Raw genomic sequence first — 21,216 nt, 5'->3', positions numbered from 1 at the left:
ATGCCCAGGCCCCACCCTTAAAGATTCTTAACTGAGTTCACAGTGGGGCATGGGCATCCAAACTTTTTAAACTCCTCAAATAACTCTGTTGTGTGCTATGATGTTGAGAATCAGCCCCTGTCATGGTGGGGCTGGTGGTAGTGTCACAAGGACAGAGATCTAGCTCTAAGATATCCCAAACCCATCTATGCTCTGTCCCAGGAAAGACGGCAACAGCCACCTGTTGTCAGATGCCACGACACTGACAGCTCTGCCTCCTTTCCTCTTCCACTTGTCCTCTCCCCACTGTCTGTTCTTGTCTCTCTTTTGAGCCACCAGGGAATTAAATCAGCTGTAGGCCCCGGAAAGGTCTTCATCCTTCTGCACTGAGCTTGCCTTCCCATAAATTGAAGATTGGGTAACTCATCGGTTAACTGAGCAAGTAATTGGTAGCCTGTTGGGTAGAGTTCATGTTTTTCCAACAATAGCAGGGTTAACAGGGACCACATGCTGCTACTCACCATCTTGCCTCCTTTCCTGAATCTTATTCTTATATCATATGGGAAAGCATTAATTTAAAAATCCATTCTTTTCAATTCTACACAGTAATCAAGCATTAAGGAAATGTTCTTGCCTCCTAGGTTAAAAAAAAAAAAGGTTGAGATTATACAATGCCTCACAGATACAGTTTTTCCTTGTGCACATGATTATATCCAAACCTTACTCTCCCTTGGACACATAGTAACATACCAATGCCAGACTGGCTCACATTCATCTGTCTTTTTATAGTGAAACTGCTTTGTAAGCTCTGGTAGGTTTCTGGTCTAATTAACGAAGGTGTACATTTTTGTTATATTGCTTTATTTTTTAAGAGATAGTAGCACTTTTTAGGAAACAGTTTCTGGAATACTATTATAGAAAACAGTTTTGTTAAAAGTATAAATTTGTTACACAGATTTATACACATTTATACTTTTTTTTTTTTTTTCCCGTACGCGGGCCTCTCACTGCTGTGGCCTCTCCCGTTGTGGAGCACAGGCTCTGGACGCACAGGCCCAGCGGCCCTGGCTCACGGGCCCAGCCGCTCTGCAGCATGTGGGATCTTCCCGGACCGGGGCACGAACCCATGTCCCCTGCATCGGCAGGCGGACTCTCAACCACTGCGTCACCAGGGAAGCCCCACATTTATACTTTTATGTAAACTTTAAAATCATTCTTTTGAGTTATTTAAAAAAATAGGACCACAAGGATTCTGATTAGAAATTCATATATAATATATGGAAAATATTTATTTTATGCTATTAAGTATTTATATTCAGGGACATGGGGTCATTCTTTATTAAGGTATTATTTTATGTTCTTCAATAAAATGTTATATAGACCTTCTTAAAGGTCTTGTACCTTTCTTAATAAATTCATTGCTAGATATTTTTTAACAGCCTTAATGAGGCATAATTTGCCTTTGAGTTAGAGTTGTGCAACCATCTCCATAAATCAGTTTTAGGACTTCTCCACTATCCCCCAAAGTTCCCTCTGCCCTTTTGCAGCTTACCCCCACTCCCACCCCCAGCCCTAGGCAACAGCTGATCTTTCTGTCCCTATAGATTTGCCTCTTCTGGACATTTAAAATAAATTACATCACATCAATATGTAATCTTTTGCATCTGGCTTCTTTCAGCTTGCATTATGTGTTTAAGGTTCATTTGTGTTGTAGCATGTATCATTAGTTTGATCCTTTTTTTTTTTTTCCTGGCTGCGTTGGGTCTTCGTTGTGGTGAGTGCGGGCTGCTTTTCGTTGTGGTGCGTGGGCTTCTCATTGCGGCAGCTTCTCTTGTTGCAGAGCACGGGCTCTAGGCACTCGGGCTTCAGTAGCTGTGGCATGCAGGATCTAGAGCACAGGCTCAGTAGTTATGGCACACAGGCTTAGTTGCTCCACAGCATGTGGTATCTTCCTGGATGAGAGCTTGAACCTGTGTCCCCTGCATCGGCAGGTGGATTCTTAACCACTGTGCCACCAGGGAAGTCCCTTTTTAAATAATTAATTAATTAATTAATTAATTAAGTTAGTTTTGGCTGCGTTGGGTCTTCATTGCTGCGTGCAGTCTTTCGCTAGTTCCAGTGAGCGGGGACTACTCTTTGTTGCGGTGCTCGGGCTTCTCACTGCAGTGGTTTCTCTTGTCACAGAGCACAGGCTCTAGGCATGCGGGCTTCAGTAGTTGTGGCACGTGGGCTTCAGAAGTTGTGGCACGCAGGCTCCAGTAGTTGTGGCATGTAGGCTCAGTAGTTGTGGCTCTCGGGCTCTAGAGCACAGGGTCATTAGTTGTGGCTCACGGGCTTAGTTGCTCTGCAGCATGTGGGATCTTCCTGGACCAGGGCTGGAACCTGTGTCCCCTGCACTGGCAGGTGGATTCTTAACCATTGCGCCACCAGGGAAGTCCAGTTTGATCCTTTTTATTGCTGAATAGTATTTCATTGTATGGCTATACCACATTTTCTTTATCCATTCATCAGTTGGATATTCACATTGCTTTTGGTTTTGAGCTACTATGAATAATGCTGCAATGAGTATTCACATACAAGTTTTATGTTTTCATTTCTCTTGGGTAGATTCCTAGGAGTGAAATTGCTGGGTCGAACAGTAAGTTTATGTTTATCTTTTTAAGAAACTGCCAAACTGTTTTTCAAAGTGAAAGTACTGTTTTATATTCTCACAAGCAATGTACGAGGGTTCTAGGTACTCCACATCACCGCCAACATTTTGTGTCATGTCTTTTTTTTTTTTTTTTTTTGTGGTATGCGGGCCTCTCACTGCTGTGGCCTCTCCCGCTGCAGAGCACAGGCTCCGGACGCGCAGGCTCAGCGACCATGGCTCACGGGCCCAGCCGCTGCGCGGCACGTGGGATCCTCCTGTACCGGGACACGAACCCGTGTCCCCTGCATCGGCAGGCGGGCTCTCAACCACTGCGCCACCAGGGAAGCCCTGTGTCATGTCTTTTTGATGATAGTCCTTCTAATGGGTCTGTGTTGGTTATGTATAGTTGCATAACAAATTATCCCAAAATTTATTTGCTTAAAATCAAACAATTACTATCTTACAGTTTCTGTGGAATCTGGGTGTGGTTAGCTAGGCCCTCTGGTTTAGGGTTTCACAAAAGACTACATTCAAGGTATTGCAGGGGGTGCTGTATCTACCTGGAGGCTTGACTGGGGAGCGATCTGCTTCCAAGCTCACTCAAGTGGCTGTTAGTGGAATTCATTTCCTCTTGGTCTGTTGAACTGAGGGCCTCGGTTCCTCACTGGCTGTTGGCTGAAAGTCTCCTTCAGTTCTTTGCCTCATGGGCTTCACTGGAGGGCAGCTCACCCATGGTAGCTTGTTTCCCTCAGAGTGAGCAAGTGAGAGAGCAAGAGTCTTTTTGTCATTTAATCTTAGAAACGACATCCCATTACTTAGAGGCTGCCTACCACATTCATTGTGGTTTTAATTTGCATTTCCCTAATAACTAATGATGCTGAATATTTTTTCATTGCTTACTAGCTGTTTGTATATGCTCTTTGGTGAAATATCCACTCAAGTTTTTACCCAGTTTAAAATTGAGTTGTTTGCCTTCTTATTATTGAGTCATAAGAGGTCTTTATATACTCTGGATACAAATACTTAATTAGATATTCTGTATGCGAATTGTATTCATTTTCTACTGCTTGATAACAAATTACCACAGCTCAGCAGTTTTAACAACACAAATAAATTACTTAGTGATCTATAGGTCAGAAGTCTGGTAGGGGTCTCACTGGACTAAACCCAGGTGTCAGCAGCTGCACTCCTTTCTGAAGGCTCTAAGGGAGAATCTGTTTACTGCTCACTCGGGTTGTTGGCAGAATTCAGTACTTGTGTTGTAGGACCAAGGTCTCCATGTTTTTGCTGGTTGTAAACTGATGGCCATTCCTAGCTTCTTAGAGGTCACTGCATTCCTTGGCTCTTGGCCCCCTTCCACCATGTTCAAAGCCAGATTGTCATCCATGGAGCCAGTCATTCCTGTGTTGCATCTCTCTGACTCTTCCTCTCTCACTCCAGCTGGGAAAGGCTCTCCTCTTTTAAGCATTCGTGTAATTAGATTGGGCCCACCTGGATAATACACGTTAATCTTCACATTTCAAGGTCTTTAACCTTAATCACTTCTGCAGAGTCTCTTTGCCATGTAAGGTAATATATTCATAGGTTCTGGGGATTAGGAAGTAGACATTTGAGGAGGGTGTTATTTTGCCTACTACACAAATATTTTCTCCCGGTCTATAGTTTATCATTTCATTTCATTTCATTTGCTTAATTGTGTTCTCTGAAGTACAAAAGTCTTTAATTTTGATGAAATCCAACTTATTGATTTTTTTCTTTCATGGATTGTGCTAAGAATACCTTGCCTAACCAAAGGTCATAAAGATTTTTCTTTTTAAAAATTTTTATAGCTTTAGCCCTTCAATTTAGATTTATGATCCATTTTGAATTAATTTTTATATATGGTGCTAGGTAAGGATCTAAGTTTGTTTGTTTGTTTGTTTCATGTGGATATCCAGTTGTCCTCAGCATCTCCTTTCTCTCATTAAATTGTTTTGGCACCTGTGTTGAAAATCAATTGGCAGTGATTATAAGGATTTATTTTTTGAACTCTCAATTCTCTCCATTGATTTGTATCTCTATCCTTGTGCCGATATTACACTGTCTCCTTTTCTAGGTATTTTAAAGTTTTTGTTACTGTTAAGAGTGAAGTTAAAATTATTTTGAACCTAAAATATTATTAACTCAGAACAATTTTCCTTAAGCTCACTGGCAGATTAATATAATTAATCTATCATAATATTATCTTGGCCTTGAAGTAAAAAGAAAGTGTAACTTTTATGCCTCAATTAGGTAACTGGAAATTGCTTTGAATCTATTAAATTCTATCTAATGGGACTAAGTTGCAAAGATGTCAGGGATTTTGGTATTAGTGTTACATTAAATATCTTGATGAATAGTATTTAATTTCATATTTTGAATTTGAACAACTTATTATTATCATTATATACACATATTCCCTTGGTATAAGTAACATTTCCAGATTTTCTTTCTTATTTCTTTCAGATCAATCTCTAGAATCTCGTAGAATCTACAGCAAGCCGATCCAGAGCTTGTCCAACATGGACACCGTTTTCAGTGAAGCCCTTCTGAAGATGCGGAAGCAGCACCCTGGGTGCCTTTCTCAGGAGACTTCCATCCGTGCAGTCCAGGCCGCTGTCCAGTATCCCTATGAGGTGGGCATCAAGAAGGAAGAGGAGCTGTATGTGTACCTTCAGAGATCAGGGCAGGCTAGAGCCCTGCAATATTCTTTCTTGGCGGAGAGGACCACAAATAAGTGGTCCACTCCCTCTGGAGCATCCTGGAAAACAGCACTGGCACAGCCCATCTCTTCTGTTGGCATTCTCGGTAAGAACATGGGTAATGTCACTCCCCAAATCTGCACATGTAAAGTATTACCATTTGCTTAGGGCCACCAGGTGCCAGGCTCTTTGCTAAACATATCACTTGTTTTACCTAACTTAATTTTCACTCCAGCCCATGAACTATCTTTACTTTATATGTGAGGCCTAGAAACACTAACCTTCTCAACAGCGAGCTAATGAAACCCAAGTCATCTAATGTAGGTCTGTCTGATTCTAGACTCTGGGCATTTTTTAACTCATTTCTACCTCTTCCATGTCTCTCATTCCTGGATTTTCCAACAATGATTATTAATATGTTGCACATTTCAAAGTGTGTTCTGTCACTCCTATAGCTAGGGATTTGGAATGAAGGCTATATCTTTCTGGTCCTTGCATCCATTCACTTCTCCTGGTTCAAAACCACTATCCTCAAATTCATTTGAACTCTGAAATAGTGGCTTCCCTACTTTTTTCCCCTAGAAAATTTCTCAAACAAAATGTCTTCTTTCCTCAGAAGCTAGCTCTCTGATTGCCTTCTTCAGGCCACTTTCCTAAACTTCCCTTTCTCTTAGTCTTGGCCCAAGAATGGTCTTGGGTAGATTCCAAACCTTCTGAAATAGTAAGTGAAATGTTATATGTATTAGCTTGTATACAGTCTTCTGGGGGAGGAGGTCCAAAGTTTACTAAAAGCATCAACTTTCTTAACCCTCACCCAGCTCTCTAACACCAACCCAGCTTGGAGGGGAGGAGCCCTCTCTACATCTTCTTAGTCTGTTGTGGTTTCAGTCAAGTTTGGGAATAAAATAGTGTGTCTTTAACGCAAACACACTGTGCTCCTCTAGCAGTGACTCTGTTCACTTGTGATTTTTTAAGGAGATGGATAAATAGTGTGACAAAGAACCATGAGTATCCCTTTTTTATACTCTTTCAGCAACATCAATATTTGTTCCCAGTTATGTACTTACCTGTTTCTTCTTCCTTGTATTCCTTCAAGCCAAGAATAATTAATGCAAAATAATAGTAAAAGTTTTAAGTTTATCAGTATCCTGTTTGTCAACCGTCGTTTGAGAATTTCCCTATTTCCTTATTGTGAGCTTTTTAAAAATACTTCAGGGCTTCCCTGGTGGCGCAGTGGTTGAGAGTCCGCCTGCCGATGCAGGGGACACGGGTTCATGCCCCGGTCTGGGAAGATCCCACATGCCGTAGAGCGGTTGGGCCTGTGAGCCATGGCCATTGAGCCTGCGCGTCCAGAGCCTGTGCTCCGCAACGGGAGAGGCCACAACAGTGAGAGGCCCACATACTGCAAAAAACAAAACAAAACAAAAATAAAAATACTTCAGGTTTGTGTCTAACATGGAATGTTTAAAAGTTTAAGGTTGTTTTTTTTTAAGCATACCCCACATTGTTCTGAAAAATATTTGAAGAAGCATTTAAACTGCGTAGAAGACAATGTGGATAAAAATAAAGTGAGAGAGTTCGTCATTTCCCCCTTCTTCATGTTTATCCACATCCCGCTCTGCACTTCTTCTTTGTGACACAGCCTCCCGCTGCACCCTGTGTCCTCTGGAACACGCCCACAGCCTCATCTGGTTTACTAATGGCTCCCCCTCTGTCTCCTGCCTGAAACCTGGCTTACCCTGGGCACCTGCTTCTACCGCAGCCCTGTCAAGAGAATGCTGTTGCTTCTCCCACACTCCATGGACCTCACTGTCACTTCCCAGTTCCCCTCTCAGACCATTACCCCTTTCAGGACACTCTCCTCTGTGATCCTGCCATCCAGTCGTATCACTTTATCCCTCCTCATTACTGTCAGTGCTCCCCTGCTTTGCCCTCATTTTAGTACCTGGCTCACAGTTATCCTCTGTGGCCCAAATCCTGCTCCCATCTGGTTGTCTTCATCCTCTGTGTGAATAATTCAGCCCTGAATAACCCAGCCCTGTTGCTTCTGGGTTCCTTCACCCCCTCAGATCCAGTGACGCTCACCTCACTTCACTTCTGTGACCCACACTTATGGCTTCACTGTAGGTCTTGTCTTTACCCTCAATATTTCTCCACCCGTGAAATGAGAAATCTCACTTTTTCACTACAACCTTGTATTTTCCCACATCCCTTTCTCGGTTATTCTAACTAGCACATGTGTTACTTGATCAGCTCCTCCTATCTTTACTTTCTTCTCTATTCAGTTTCATTTCCAGTCATAACTTCAGCTACTCTCTTACCAATGTCCTCAAATGCCACGACTCATCCTTTCATTATGCCCTCTGGCAAAACCCCAGCCCTCATGAGCCCAACTTTGCACTTCCATGAGCCTATGTTCTCAGATCAGGCTGGTGCAAACTGCAAGTTCACATTCTCCCACCTCGCCTGTCAGAAGGGGAGAAGACTGCAGTTGACCAAACACTGCAGAACCAGTAGTCAAAGCATCCCTTATCCTGTATTTACTTCTCTGAGTAGAAGAGGTTCTTGACTAGATTTAATTCCATGGCAGTTAAAGGCAGTGATTTGGTACAGGAGCAGGACTCCTGGTCCCTGTCTGTGTGTGTTTAATGAGGAAAAATTAAGAAACTAAATTCAATGTAAATGCAATATGTACCTGTGAAAACATAATTACCAACAGTGAAAAGTTTGGTCTTTCAGCCCTTTGTTCTTGAGAACTTTGAGACCACAAGGTTGTGAAAAGAGAAGTTAGTAGCTAAGAACTTTTTGAAAGAAATAGATACTGTTTTCATGTATATTTTGTTTCAGTGATTAAATGAAAAGTATCAGTTTATAGAACTGAAGAAGATCTAAAATTATAGCTAAGACACTCTAAAAAACCTTAGTCTGGCCCACTTTGTGGTTTGGATTATGAGTTGTTTGGAGCCCCAGTGGTCCTTCAGCAGACCTGCTCTGAGAGGTGAGCGCCGAGGAGTTCTGCTCCAACTTCACCAGGTGGCCTTCCTTCCCCACTGTGTCCCGTGCTGAGATATCACCTGCATGACATTATACTTTACAAAGCACTTTCACATAAACTTCTCATTAGTCCTTATTGTCCCTGTGAGTTTATAATCTCTACATGGTAGGAATTTTCAGCTTGGGACTGAAAGCTAGGAGGCCAGGGTTTTGAACCCCCAACTCTACCTCCTATTTACCCAGGCCAAAGTTTAGGATACAAGCTGCTACAACAGTGAGAGCTATCCAGCCTTCTTGTTACTGAGTGAAATGCAGATGCTTAGTAAATTTGGAAACCTAAATGTTTTAAATAATTTAATATATATATATATTGTATTAAATAATTTAATACAATTTAAAAATTAAATATATTCCAGAGAAACTAAATCAGTGATTTCTTATTATTGATAACATTCTTTATTCAAAACCAATTGCCACAGGGGATTAAGAGGCACAAATTACTATGTATAAAATAAATAAGCTACAAGGATATATTGTACAGCACAGGTAATATAGCCAATATTTTATAATAACTTTAAATCCAGTATAATCTATAAAAATTTTGAATCACTATGTTGTACACCTAAAACTAAAGAATATTGTAAATCAACTAAACTTCAATTGAAAAAAAAAGAAACAATCCCCAAAGCTAGTCATTGTGAAGTGTAGAAGAGTTATATATACATGTCTTTCACGAAACATCCACAGTGGGTTGGTTAGGTAACAGGTAACCTGCTGCTGTAACAAATAACAATCTCAGTGGCTTAGCACAATAAAGATCATTTTCCTCCTCACTCCGCAGTAATTTTACAACCAGGTTCTTTCCAAGTAGTGGCTCTGCCATCCTCCTGGATAAGGGTCAGCAAACTTTTTCTGTAAAGTTCCAGATAGTAAATGTTTTAGACTTTTGGGGCCATATGGTCTCTTTTGCAACTACTCACCTCTGCTATTGAGGACAAAAACAGCCATAGAGCAATTTCGTGGACGATGGGTGTGCGAGAGCATCTGCAGGTGCCAGGCGGGAGGGAACCGGGAAGACCCAGCTGAGGGTGTGTGGATTTGAGCCTTCGCATTTCTAACCCGAGATCTTGAAATGCATCGTGATTCCTGTCTGCTGGACTGTAAAGTTCATGTAGGTAATCTTGGAAAGAATGGTAACAAGGCTGAATTGGAACGAGCTTTTGGCTATTATGGACCACTCCGAAGTGTGTGGGTTGCTAGAAACCCTCCCGGCTTTGCTTTTGTTGAATTTGAAGATCCCGAGATGCAGCTGATGCTGTCCAAGAACTAGATGAGAGAACACTATGTGGCCGCCGAGTAAGAGTGGAATTGTCGAATGGTGAAAAGAGAAGTCGAAATCATGGGCTGCCTCTTTCTTGGGGTCATCGCCCTCGGGATGATTATTGGAGGAGGAGTCCTCCACCTTGCCACACATCTCCAAGACGGAGAAGCTTCTCCCGCAGCCGGAGCAGGTCCCTTTCTAGAGACAGGAGAAGAGAGAGATCACTGTCCCAGGAGAGAAATCACAAGCCGTCCCAATCTTTCTCTAGGTCTCATAGCCGATCTAGGTCAAATGAAAGGAAATAGAAGACCAGTTTGCAAGAGGGAGTGGTGTACAGGAAATAACTTCATTTGACAGGAGTATGTACAGAAAATTCAAGTTTTGTTTGAGACTTCATAAGTTTGGTGCATTTTTTAAATGTTTTAGCTGTTCACATTTCTTTGTCCCTTGGAACAGTGACACATAAAGGTGTAATTCTCTACGGTTTGAAATGGATCATATGAGGCATGTAATATCAAGAATTGTTACTTTACAATGTTCCCTTATGCAAAATTGAATTTGCTTTGAATTTTTAGTCTTGCATAGACTGATAATAAACCTCTAACTCCTATTCAGCTAAAGTGTGATGTTTAATATTATGGAAACAAAACTGGCAAAAATTGAAAAGACTTTCTGTAGCTGGGATATGCAGCTGTAGTTAAGCAAGCAGTCTTTAAAAGCTGCTGTGAACACAAGCCAGCAGGTAAAAATTAAAACTGCACCATTAAACTAGATTAGAGGTTTAAAAATTCCACTAGTCTTCACCCCGGACAAGAGGTTGTCCGGTGGGTTTAGAATCTAAGAAGTTTCAAGAAAGTTAGTTTACCTTTGCTTTAGGTCATAAGTTCCTTCTGTGATTGCTGTATATGAATACATAGCTCTTTGTAATATTATTTGGAAATTTGAGACTATTCAATATACCAATGTCCTGCTAGTTTAAGGGTACATTGTAGAGCTGAACTTTGAGTTACCGTATAAGATTTTTTTTTTCATGCTGTCATTTGTAATATGTTTTGTGAGAATCCTTGGGATTAAAGTTTTGGTTACAAATTGTTGTTTAACCTGAAAGCCTGTTTTTCCTTGCAAAACTAAAATCTGAGCTTGGTACCAATCAAGTCCAGGTATAACATTCCTATTGGAAGCCATACTTACATTTTCTTGTAAAGTGCTTTTGAAAATAAAATATTAACATAATTGTGTAATAGTTGAACCCACTATTACCATAGTTCTTGTCCCATAGAAGTCAGTTGGTTACACAAATCTTATTTTGTAAGAAACACAATTTGAGGCTTTTGAAGTGAAGGGAATTTTTGGTTGTCTACTTAAGTGATGATACATTTTTAGGAGTAGAAGCCAGTTCAAAGTCCATGATATTCAGTGACCAGCATTTTCAAGTAGAGCCACCTGATACATTATAATCCAAAGTTGCTGGTAAAAAAACAAACAAACAAAAAGCAAAAAAAAAAAAAAACACTTTAGCACAAAGTAGAACTTTAAACGTTCCACAAAGCTTTAAAAATTGCTTCCATTTTATATAATTTGAGGTGTTGCATGGAAATTCTAAATTGATCCATCATGATGTGAAATTCACTATCTGGTTCAAATGTAACAGTGCATAATTGAATATGGAGGCATGCATAACCTTCTTCTTAGAAATCTAGAGGAGTTGTAATTTCAAATTTTTGTGCAATTAGATTAAATCATAATGCAACAGTCTCTTGGCTTAGTTTCCTTAAATGTGCTATTTAAAGATAGTTTTGGATTATGCTGTACTGACTTTCTTTAATATAAAAGATGTCATTGTATTAATCTATAAGGATGTTTTATAAGATACAGATCCTAAACAAATTATTTCCAGTGGTCCTTCTTCACCTTTCATGCACATATCAAGGGAGGAAAGTCCTGGGTGTCACAGGGGCAGAACTGGTGTCAGTGGAGTTCAGTATGAGCCTTGTTACAGAAGACACTTTTAAGACTGCCTATTGATTTACTGGGAACTCGGGCTTTGGGCCTTTTGTCTTTCAGCATTTCATAGGTTAAAACCTTTGTTAGGATCAAGCAAGGCAAGATAGCTAAGAATTCATGGAAGTAATATGGTACATCAATATTACACTGCTCTTTTAAATCTACATGGGCATTTTTGGCAGTATACAACTTGCAGAGTCTTAAATTGGAAGGGTTTCTGTAAAAAGGATAGTGGATTATAGCTATAATGTGGCTAATACAGACCTGATATAAAATTAACCTCTGGGATTTAACCTTAGGGTCCAAATTTGCAATCACTTTAACCAGAAACCCTAGCACAATTTTATGGCTTGTTAAAAATATGGAAGATAGAAATCATTAAAATCTTACATTCTACATTTACATTGTGGCTATTAAAAAGTTCAGTTACTGTGATTTCTGAAATTAACAAGTCCCGTTGGCCAGTTTTGTCTTGCATTCTCAGTTGAATATGATACTGAAAGCAGTCACAGACTTTGACTTGTGGTGTAATGATTACAGGTGTTCACTAGAGGTCACTATTAATAATACTTGGTGCTAATTTAAGGAACATATCTAAGGATTATAGTTGGTTTTTATGCTTTCAAGAATAGTTAATATTCTATGGTTCTCGGTTCATTGTGGGTTACTTCTGACCTCCATGTCTTAAGCAGAAAGGTAAATACAAAGATAAATTAGCCAGAGAAATTTTAATTTTATGAGATGTGGATACATTTTACCTACTGTTTCTATGCTTTTGTACAGTTCCTTAAAAGGTCATGTGATCAGTAGATGGCATCACCACCTATTTAGACTCACCCATGTCTGGATGGAAAGTCCTGGTCGCTTTTTACTGTAGAGTTATGATTTATATTCTTGCAGTGCTTCTTTTTAGGAATGGTATTTTCCAGGCCTACTGACTCATTTTTCCATCCCTGGTTATATAAGAACCACTGGTTTAGTACTTTGTATTCGTGTACTTTTATTTTCAGAATCCCCAGCATGATTTAGTTATCAGACCTGGTTGGTGGTAATATCTTCTGGTTTTATATTTTTGTACTAGACTGTTGCCTTCTGGTTTTCCTTTTTTTTTTTTTTTTTTTGAGAACATGAAAGATTTTTATAATTAAAGTAGCTGAAGAAAAAAAACCAGCCATAGACAATACAAAAACAAATCAGTGTGACTGATTCCAGTAAAACTTTATTTATGGACACTAAAATTTGAATTTGATATAGTTTTCCTATGTCACACAATATTCTTATTCTTTCATTTTCAGCTATTTAAAATGTAAAAATATTCTTAGCTCACCAGCAGGCAGTGGGCTGGATGCAACCTGCAGACCAACATCTGCTCTAGGGTCTCCTCCAAAGCCTCAGAGTTGTTCTCTGCATCTTCTATACCCAGGTGGTAATGAAGGATTTTGTGGGAGATTTTAGGGGCCAGTCGTGATCCCACACCATCCTCTTCCCCATTCCTTTGACCAGAATTAGTTACAGGCCCTACCAGGATACCAGAGGTCTAGAAAGTACAGGCTTCTATGTGCCCAGGAAGAAAATGAAATGGTGTGGGAAAGAAATAGCAACATCTTTGCCATCAAATAATTTTTCTACATTTTCCATCCTTCTTGCCTTTTTTTTTTTTTTTTTTTTTTTTTTTTTTTTTTTGCAGTACATGGGCCTCTCACTGTTGTGGCCTCTCCCGTTGCAGAGCACAGGCTCCGGACGCGCAGGCTCAGCGGCCATGGCTCACGGGCCCAGCTGCTCCGCAGCACGTGGGATCCTCCCGGACCGGGGCACGAACCCATGTCCCCTGCATCGGCAGGCGGACTCTCAACCACCTCGCCACCAGGGAAGCCCCCTTCTTGCCTTTTTAAAAAATATTTCTCATTTTTCTTTTCCCTTCCCCAGCTGGGTGGTTCAACTTCTCCAATTTCACTGTTTTAGTTTGATCTTTCTTTAAATATTTCTTCAAATATCTTTATCTTGAAGTTTTTCTTGACTCATCCAACCAAAAATAATCTCTTTCCTTTGAATCACCAAAGAAATTTGAACTTCTCTCATCACTTACTTTACCTTTAAGGGTAGATATTTATGAACTTTTTTCTTTCCCACCACTAGATTATAAGTTCCTTGAGGGTTGGTACTACTCATATTTTTAATAACAGTTTTATTGAGGTGAAACGTATCATAAAATTCACCCATTTAAAGAGTACAATTCAACATAAAATGCTGCAGCTGCTGAAAAAAAGTATGGCAATCCCTCCAAAAATTAAAAATAGAATTACCATATGATTCAGCAATTCCACTTCTGGGTATATCACAAAGAATTGAAGCAGGGACTCAAACGGGTATTTGTATAATCATGTCCATAATTATTCACAATAGTGAATAGAATAGAATTATTCACAATAGTGGACTAATGGTGGAAGCAACCCAAATGTCCATTAACAGATGAATGAATAAACAAAATGTGGTACATATATATATATTCAAAGGGATGTTATTCAGTCTTAAAAGGTGGGAAATTCTGATACACGCTACAACATGAATAAACCTTGAGGCTATTCTACTAAGAGAAATAAGCTAGTCACAAAAGGACAACTACTATTTGATTTCACTTATATGAGGCACCTAGAGTAGTCAAAATTATAAAGATAGAAAGTAGAATGATGGTTGCCAGGGGCTGGGGAGAGGGCAAAATGGGGAGTTACTGTTTAATGAGTACAGAGTTTCAGTTTTGCAAGATGAAAAGCATTCTGGAGATGGATGGTGGTGCTGGTTGCACAACTCTGTGAATGTACTTAATGCCCCTGAACTGTACACTTAGAAATGGTTATGATGTTAAGTTTTATGTTATATATATTTTACCGCAATTAAAACATTTTTAAAATACATAGTAACAATGTCACCAAAAAAAGAGTACACTTAAGTGGTTTTTAGATATTCATAAAGTTGTGTAGCCATTGCCACAAAAAATTTTGGAACATTTCCATCACTTTAAAAAGAAACCCTGTACCCATTTGCAGTTATTCCTCATTGCCCATCCTCCCAGCTCCTGGCAGCTACTAATCTACTTTCTGTCTCTATGGAGGCTCCTATTCTGGACATGTCATATAAATGGAATCATATAACAAGTAAACTTTTGCATCCAACTTCTTTAACTTAGCATAATGTTTTTTAAGCCTCATCCATGTTATAGGATGTACCATTTAGTTTTACGGCTGAGTAATATTCCACTGGAGAGACATACCACCTTTTGTTTATCCATGTTGATAGACATTTGGCTTGTTTCTTCTTTTTGGCTATCTTGAATAATGCTGCTATGAACATCTATGTACAAGTTTTGTGTGGATGTATGTCTTCATTTCTCTTGGGTTATGTATATACCTACCTACCTACCTACCTAGGAGTGGAATTGCTGGATCGTGTGGTAACTCCACGTTTAACATTTTGAGGAACTTCCAGCTTGTTTTCTGCTGCAACAGCACCATTTTACAAGTTGCCAGCAGTGAATCAGGGTATCAATTTCTCCACATCCTCACTAGAACTTGTTATTGTCTGTCTTTTTAAATTATAGCTATCCTAATGGGTATGAAGTGGTAGCTCATTGTGGTTTTGATCTGCATTTCCATAGTGACTAATGATGTTAGGCATCTCTTCATATGCTTATTGGCCATTTGTATATCTTCTTTGGAGAAATGTTTAATTGATCCTTTGCCTAATTTTATTTTATTTTTAAAAAATTTTTATTGGAGTATAGTTGATTTACAATGTTGTGTTAGTTTCAGGTGTACAGCAAAGTGAGTCTTATACATATACATATATCCACTCTTTTTTAGATTCTTTTCCCATATAGACCATTATAGAGTATTGAGTAGAGCTCCCTGTGCTATACAGTAGGTCCTTATTAGTTATCTATTTTATATATAGTAGTGTGTTTATATCAATCCTAATCTTTCAATTTATCCCTCCCCCCCACTTACCCCCTGGTAACCATAAGTTTGTATTCTACACCTGTAACTCTTTCTGTTTTGTAGATATGTTCATTTGTACCCTTTTTTTAGATTCCACATGTAAGTGATATCATATGATATCTGTCTGACTTACTTCACTCAGTATGAGAATCTCTAGGTCCATTCATGTTGCTGCAGATTCCTTTGCCTAATTTTAAATTGAGCTGTCTTTCTATTGTTGAGTTTGAGTTCTTTATATATTCTGATACAAGTACCTTATCAGATATATGATTTGAAAATATTTTCTCCTATTCTATGGGTTTTTTTTCACTTTCTTTATTGTGTCCTTCAAAGCACAAAAGTTTTTAATTTTGATAATGTCCAATTTATCAATTTTTTTCTTTTATTGCTTATGCTCTTGGTGTTATTTCTAAGAAACTATTGCCTAATCCAAGGTCATGAAGATTTACTCATAAGAGTTTTACAGTTTTAGCTCTTACTTCGGTCTTTGATCCACTTTGAGTGATCCACTTTGATCTACTTTTGTATATGGTGTGAGGTAGAAGTTCAACAAAATTCTTTTGCATATGGATATCAGTTGTCCCAGCACCTTTGTTGAAAAAGACTATTCTTTCCCCATTGGATTATATTGGCACCCTTGTCAAAAATTGAGTTTCCATAAATGTATGAGTTTATTTCAGGACTCTCAATTCTATCTCATTGATCTATATGTCTATCCTTATTCCAGTATAACACTGTCTTGAACACTGTAGATTTGTCAAAAGTTTTGAAATTAGAAAGAGTTTGTTCTTTTTTTTTTCTATATTGTTTTGGTTATTCTGGATTTCTTGTATTTCTCTATGACTTGTAGGATCAGCTTGTTAATTTCTGCAAAAAAAAAGTTGGATTTTTCATAGTGATTGCACTGGATCTGCAGAGTGATTTGGGTAATATTGCCATCTTAACAATGTTAAGTCTTTTGATCCACAAATATGGGATGTCTTTCCATTTATTTAGGTTTTATTTAATTTCTTTCAAAAATGTTCTTTTGTTATTAGTGTACAAGTCTTACAATTCTTCCTTAAATTTATTCTGAAGTATTTTATTCTTTTTAATGCTATTATAAGGGGAATTGTTTTCTTAATTTCATATTCAGATTATTCATTGCTAGTATATATAAATAAAATTGATTTTTGTATATTGATCTTGTATCCTGCAACCTTGCTGAACTTGTTTATTATTTCTAATAGTGTGTGTGTGTGTGTGTGTGTTTGTGTGTGAATCCTACTTACTGTTATACCTTCTGGAGCACTTAATACAGTGCCTACCCTTAACTAGTATTCAATCCATTTGTAGTCCTTGAATTTGTATCTTTGAATGACACATTTCCACAGAAGCCTTCCATTCACTGAGTAATTTCTCAGTTTCCAATACCATTGAATCATTCTTTTTCTCCTTCACTCTTATCTGCAGGCTTGGGAACAATGGGCCGAGGCATTGCCATATCTTTTGCAATGGCCAAAATCCCTGTGATTGCTGTAGAATCAGACAAGAAGCAGCTAGAGACTGCAAACAAGATAATAACCTCCATCTTAGAAAAGGAAGTGTCCAAAATGCAGCAGAGTGGCCACCCTTGGTCAGGACCAAAACCCAGGTTAACTACATCTATAAAAGAGCTTAGTGGTGTAGATTTAGTCATTGAAGCAGTATTTGAGGAAATGAACCTGAAGAAACAAGTCTTTGCTGAACTGTCAGCTGTGTGCAAGCCAGAAGCATTTTTGTGCACCAATACTTCAGCCCTGGACATTGATGAGATTGCTTCTTCCAGTGATCGTCCTCACTTGGTCATTGGCACCCACTTCTTCTCACCAGCTCACGTCATGAAGTTGTTAGAGGTTATTCCCAGCCAATACTCTTCCCCCACTACCATTGCCACTATTATGAATTTATCAAAAAAGATTAAAAAAATTGGAGTAGTTGTAGGCAATTGTTTTGGATTTGTTGGGAATCGAATGTTGAAGCCTTATTATAATCAGACATATTTCTTATTGGAAGAAGGCTGTAAACCAGAGGAGATAGATCAGGTGCTGGAAGAGTTTGGTTTCAAAATGGGACCTTTTAGAGTGTCTGATCTTGCTGGGTTGGATGTAGGTTGGAAATCCCGAAAAGGGCAAGGTCTTACTGGACCTACATTGCCTCCAGGAACTCCTTCCCGAAAGCGAGGCAGCTGGAGATATTGCCCAATTCCTGATATGCTCTGTGAATCAGGACGATTTGGCCAGAAGACAGGTGAGGGTTGGTATCTTTATGATAAGCCATTGGGTAGGATTCACAAACCTAATCCCTGGCTTTCCAAATTTCTGACACAGTACAGAGAAACCTATCACATTGAACCACGTATCATTAGCCGGGATGAGATCCTCGAGCGCTGCTTATATTCACTCATCAATGAAGCATTCCTCATCTTGGGAGAAGGGATGGCAGCTACCCCAGAGCACATTGATGTGGTCTATTTACACGGGTATGGATGGCCAAGGCACAGGGGTGGGCCCATGTTCTATGCTTCCACAGTTGGGTTGCCCACAGTGGTAGAGAAGTTGCAGAAATATCACAGGCAGAATCCTGATATTCCCCAACTGGAGCCTTGTGACTATCTGAAAAAACTGGCTTCCCAGGGAAACCCTCCTCTGAAAGAGTGGCAAAGCTTGGCAGGATCCCGCAGCAGTAAATTGTGATTCAGCCTTTCAGGTTTTGCCTCACATGCTGGCATCAGGTAATGCTCACTGAATTTCAGTGAAACTAAATCCAAAGATCCAAAGTAAGCTTGCTCTGAAATGCAAAGCAAAAGAAGTAATTGGCCAGGTAAAACTCTGCTTTGGGTCTTCTGTCTGATGAAGATTTTAATGGGTCAGATCTTTAGGAATGTGCTTCCTATGCCTGGGAATCTGTCCCTATCAGATAAATTATTTCAATCTCAGTGAATAAACTTATGCTAACACCATAATAACTAAGGAAAAAGCCTCAGGAATAAGTTGAGGTTCCCAAGTTCTTTGATCATTGGAGAAATATGTCATTAATTATTCACTGATAAATGTGTAAATTCATTTTGAGCCCTTTCAACCTCACACACATAGCACTGATAGGAAATATTATGGACCCTTCATTCAACAGACACTCATCATGCACCCCTGAGCATTTTGTACAGCACTTGACAGACCTAGAGTCCAGAGGGGCATTAATACAGCAAGGAAGCCTATGATAAATTTCACTTCAGTCTCGGAGATGGAGTGAAGATGGTTGGCAGGGTAGAGTCAGCAGTGAGGATCTCTATGAGTGAGCTTGGAAAGCTGCCCAGGGAGAGGCAGAGGCAGTAGTCAGAGGCAGAGTATCAACGGCAGAACAGTGTTGAAGTTTAGGCAAAACACAATTGGGAGTTGGTGAGGAAACCACATACTTCAGACCAGAACGGGGAGGTCAGGGTAGCTTGGCAAGTCATGCTCAATATAACACTTCTGTCCAAGGCCCATGTGCACAGTTGTCCTTGCTGCTTGCAAGAGGCTCAGTAACATTTTATGATAATTTCCTCAAGACCACCGGATGTCCACAACCTGGTCTTTATTTACTCTTCTAGTCCAACAGAAGTAATGGAAAGGAGTTAAGTTGTTGACTTAGTGTAAGAAGAGATCTCAGGGATCTAACCTCCTCTAATTCTGTGATAAAGTCATGATGCATTTCCCGGTCATGATATGCCTTTGTGATGTTGGGTATGAAATCTTAGCAAGTCTAAAATTACTGTAAAACAAATTTTGTTTAATTTTGTTATAAGTACTCTTTTTACTTTTTGCCTTGTATGATTAAATGTTGAGGGGCTAGTCAACACAAAAACTTGTACACAAATGTTTATAGCAGAATTATTCATAATAGCCCCACATTGGAAACAACCCAAATGTCCGACAACTGATGAGTGGATAAATAAAATGTAGAATAGCCATATAATAGGATATTATTTAGTCATAAAAAGAAATGAAGTGCTAATACATGCTACAACATGATGAACCTTGAAAATATTATGCTAAGTGAAAAAATAGGCAAATCTATTGAGACAGAAAGCAGATTACAGCTTGCCTAAGGCTGGAATGATTGGGGGTGGGGAATAGCGAGTGGTTGCTAATGAGTACAAGGTTTCTTTCTGGGTTTATGAAAATGTCCTGAAATTATTGTGGTGATGGTTGCATAACTCTGTAAATCTGCTAAAAATCATTGACTTGTATACCTTAAATGTGTGAACTGTATGGTATGTGAATTATATCTTAATGCAGTTAATAAATAAGTAAACAAACAAACAAATGGGCTTAGGTTATTGTCCTTCAGGATGATGTAAATGAACATGTTTTTTTTTACAATATTTTCACCAGTGAACCCAAACAAAATTACCAAAAGTTCTGATAGAGAAATCTTGAAGGAATATAGCATAAGTTTTCCATTGTAAAAAAACAAACCAAAAAAACTTCTAGAGTGTGCTTTGAGTTGTAGTTCAATTTAGAATAATTTTTGAGATGTGTATTGCTGGATTTTGTATAAATTGGTCCTTGAAATTAAAGACATCAATAGAAAAAAATTCCTGAAAATAGTAACGTGTGTAGTAATAGTAATAGTGTCTTAGTAAAATAGTAATAGTAAATAGTAAGTGTCTTAGTTTCAAATTAATTTAAACTTATTTCAAATTCATGCACACACCAACTTTTTCTTCTTTAGACCTTGAGTAGATTTCGATATTGAGTTCTCTTCTTTTTTTAGTTCTTAAAACTTATTTTCATCCTACATTCTCCTTTAGATTGGGGTTTTGAAACTAGAGTGCCTATGAATGGATTTTGAGTCAATAACCCTTGAGACTTTATGCTAACATTTGTGTATATGTATCTGAGTGCATTGCTTAGAAAAGGTGCCATATCTTACATTGTATTCTCTGACCTGTCTATGACCCAATAAATGTTAAGGACCAATACTTTATATATTGATATAAAATGGGAAGAAGAAGCATGAGTTCAATTATCCTTATTTTGTGTCAAAGGAGGCAAAACTGATTCAAACTGTTACCTCTCACAAACAACAGTGGCTAATATGAAGAAACCTTTCCAGGATATCCCATCCCATTATTGAAAATGCACTTGCTTAAAGACTTATTTTGTTGTTGTTAATAATTTTAAAACTTTTTTAAAAAACACCTTCTAAGTGACATGTTAAAAATATGTTCTAGTGGTAACTGACTCTGACAAGAGCTACATATTAGAGGCACCCTTGAAGCTTTGCCATAATGCTCCAGCTTTAAAGATGAGACTAATGACGTTCCTTAAGTCAGGAAAGCCACCGTGCAGCTGTGGTTGCTATCTACTTATTCATTTCCAGCAGGAACAGGTGTGCTCGCAAGAAAGAAAATGAGGGACCCTAAACTCCCCTGATTAATGATGTGACAGAAATGTGCATGCAAATCATATTCCACAGCACTGTGGAAACCTGGAATTTCTAGGGTCTTACCCTTGTCTTTAAAATAGACACCTAGAAATTCAGAAATGTTGCAGATTCACTAGGTTACCT

At 38.8% G+C, this 21,216-nt stretch overlaps 1 protein-coding gene and 1 pseudogene across 4 annotated transcripts in view; both read left to right on the top strand.

The window, feature by feature from the left end:
• EHHADH (enoyl-CoA hydratase and 3-hydroxyacyl CoA dehydrogenase) overlaps positions 1-20,103 on the top strand; it is a 58,357-nt gene extending 38,254 nt beyond the window's left edge. For 2 of the 3 annotated variants that reach the window (XM_081236063.1, XM_081236064.1), the window contains 2 exons: positions 5,096-5,437; positions 17,095-20,103. In XM_081236063.1, the coding sequence (XP_081092189.1) occupies positions 5,096-5,437; positions 17,095-18,356 (1,604 nt within the window). In that variant the 3' untranslated portion in view covers positions 18,357-20,103. The remainder of the gene's footprint in view (positions 1-5,095; positions 5,438-17,094) is intronic. The other variant, XM_081236062.1, reaches the window with a different exon arrangement.
• On the top strand, positions 9,242-10,260 carry LOC308618351 (serine/arginine-rich splicing factor 3-like; annotated as a pseudogene). The gene has a single exon. The product of its transcript is annotated as a serine/arginine-rich splicing factor 3-like (transcript).
• Positions 20,104-21,216: the final 1,113 nt, after the last annotated feature.

This window comes from Mesoplodon bidens (genome assembly GCF_964165515.1).
Source record: "Mesoplodon bidens genome assembly, chromosome: 5".
In the NCBI taxonomy this organism is placed as follows: domain Eukaryota; kingdom Metazoa; phylum Chordata; class Mammalia; order Artiodactyla; family Ziphiidae; genus Mesoplodon; species Mesoplodon bidens.
The sequence above is the reverse complement of the archived record's forward strand: the minus strand, read 5'-3'. Positions and strand labels throughout refer to the sequence as shown.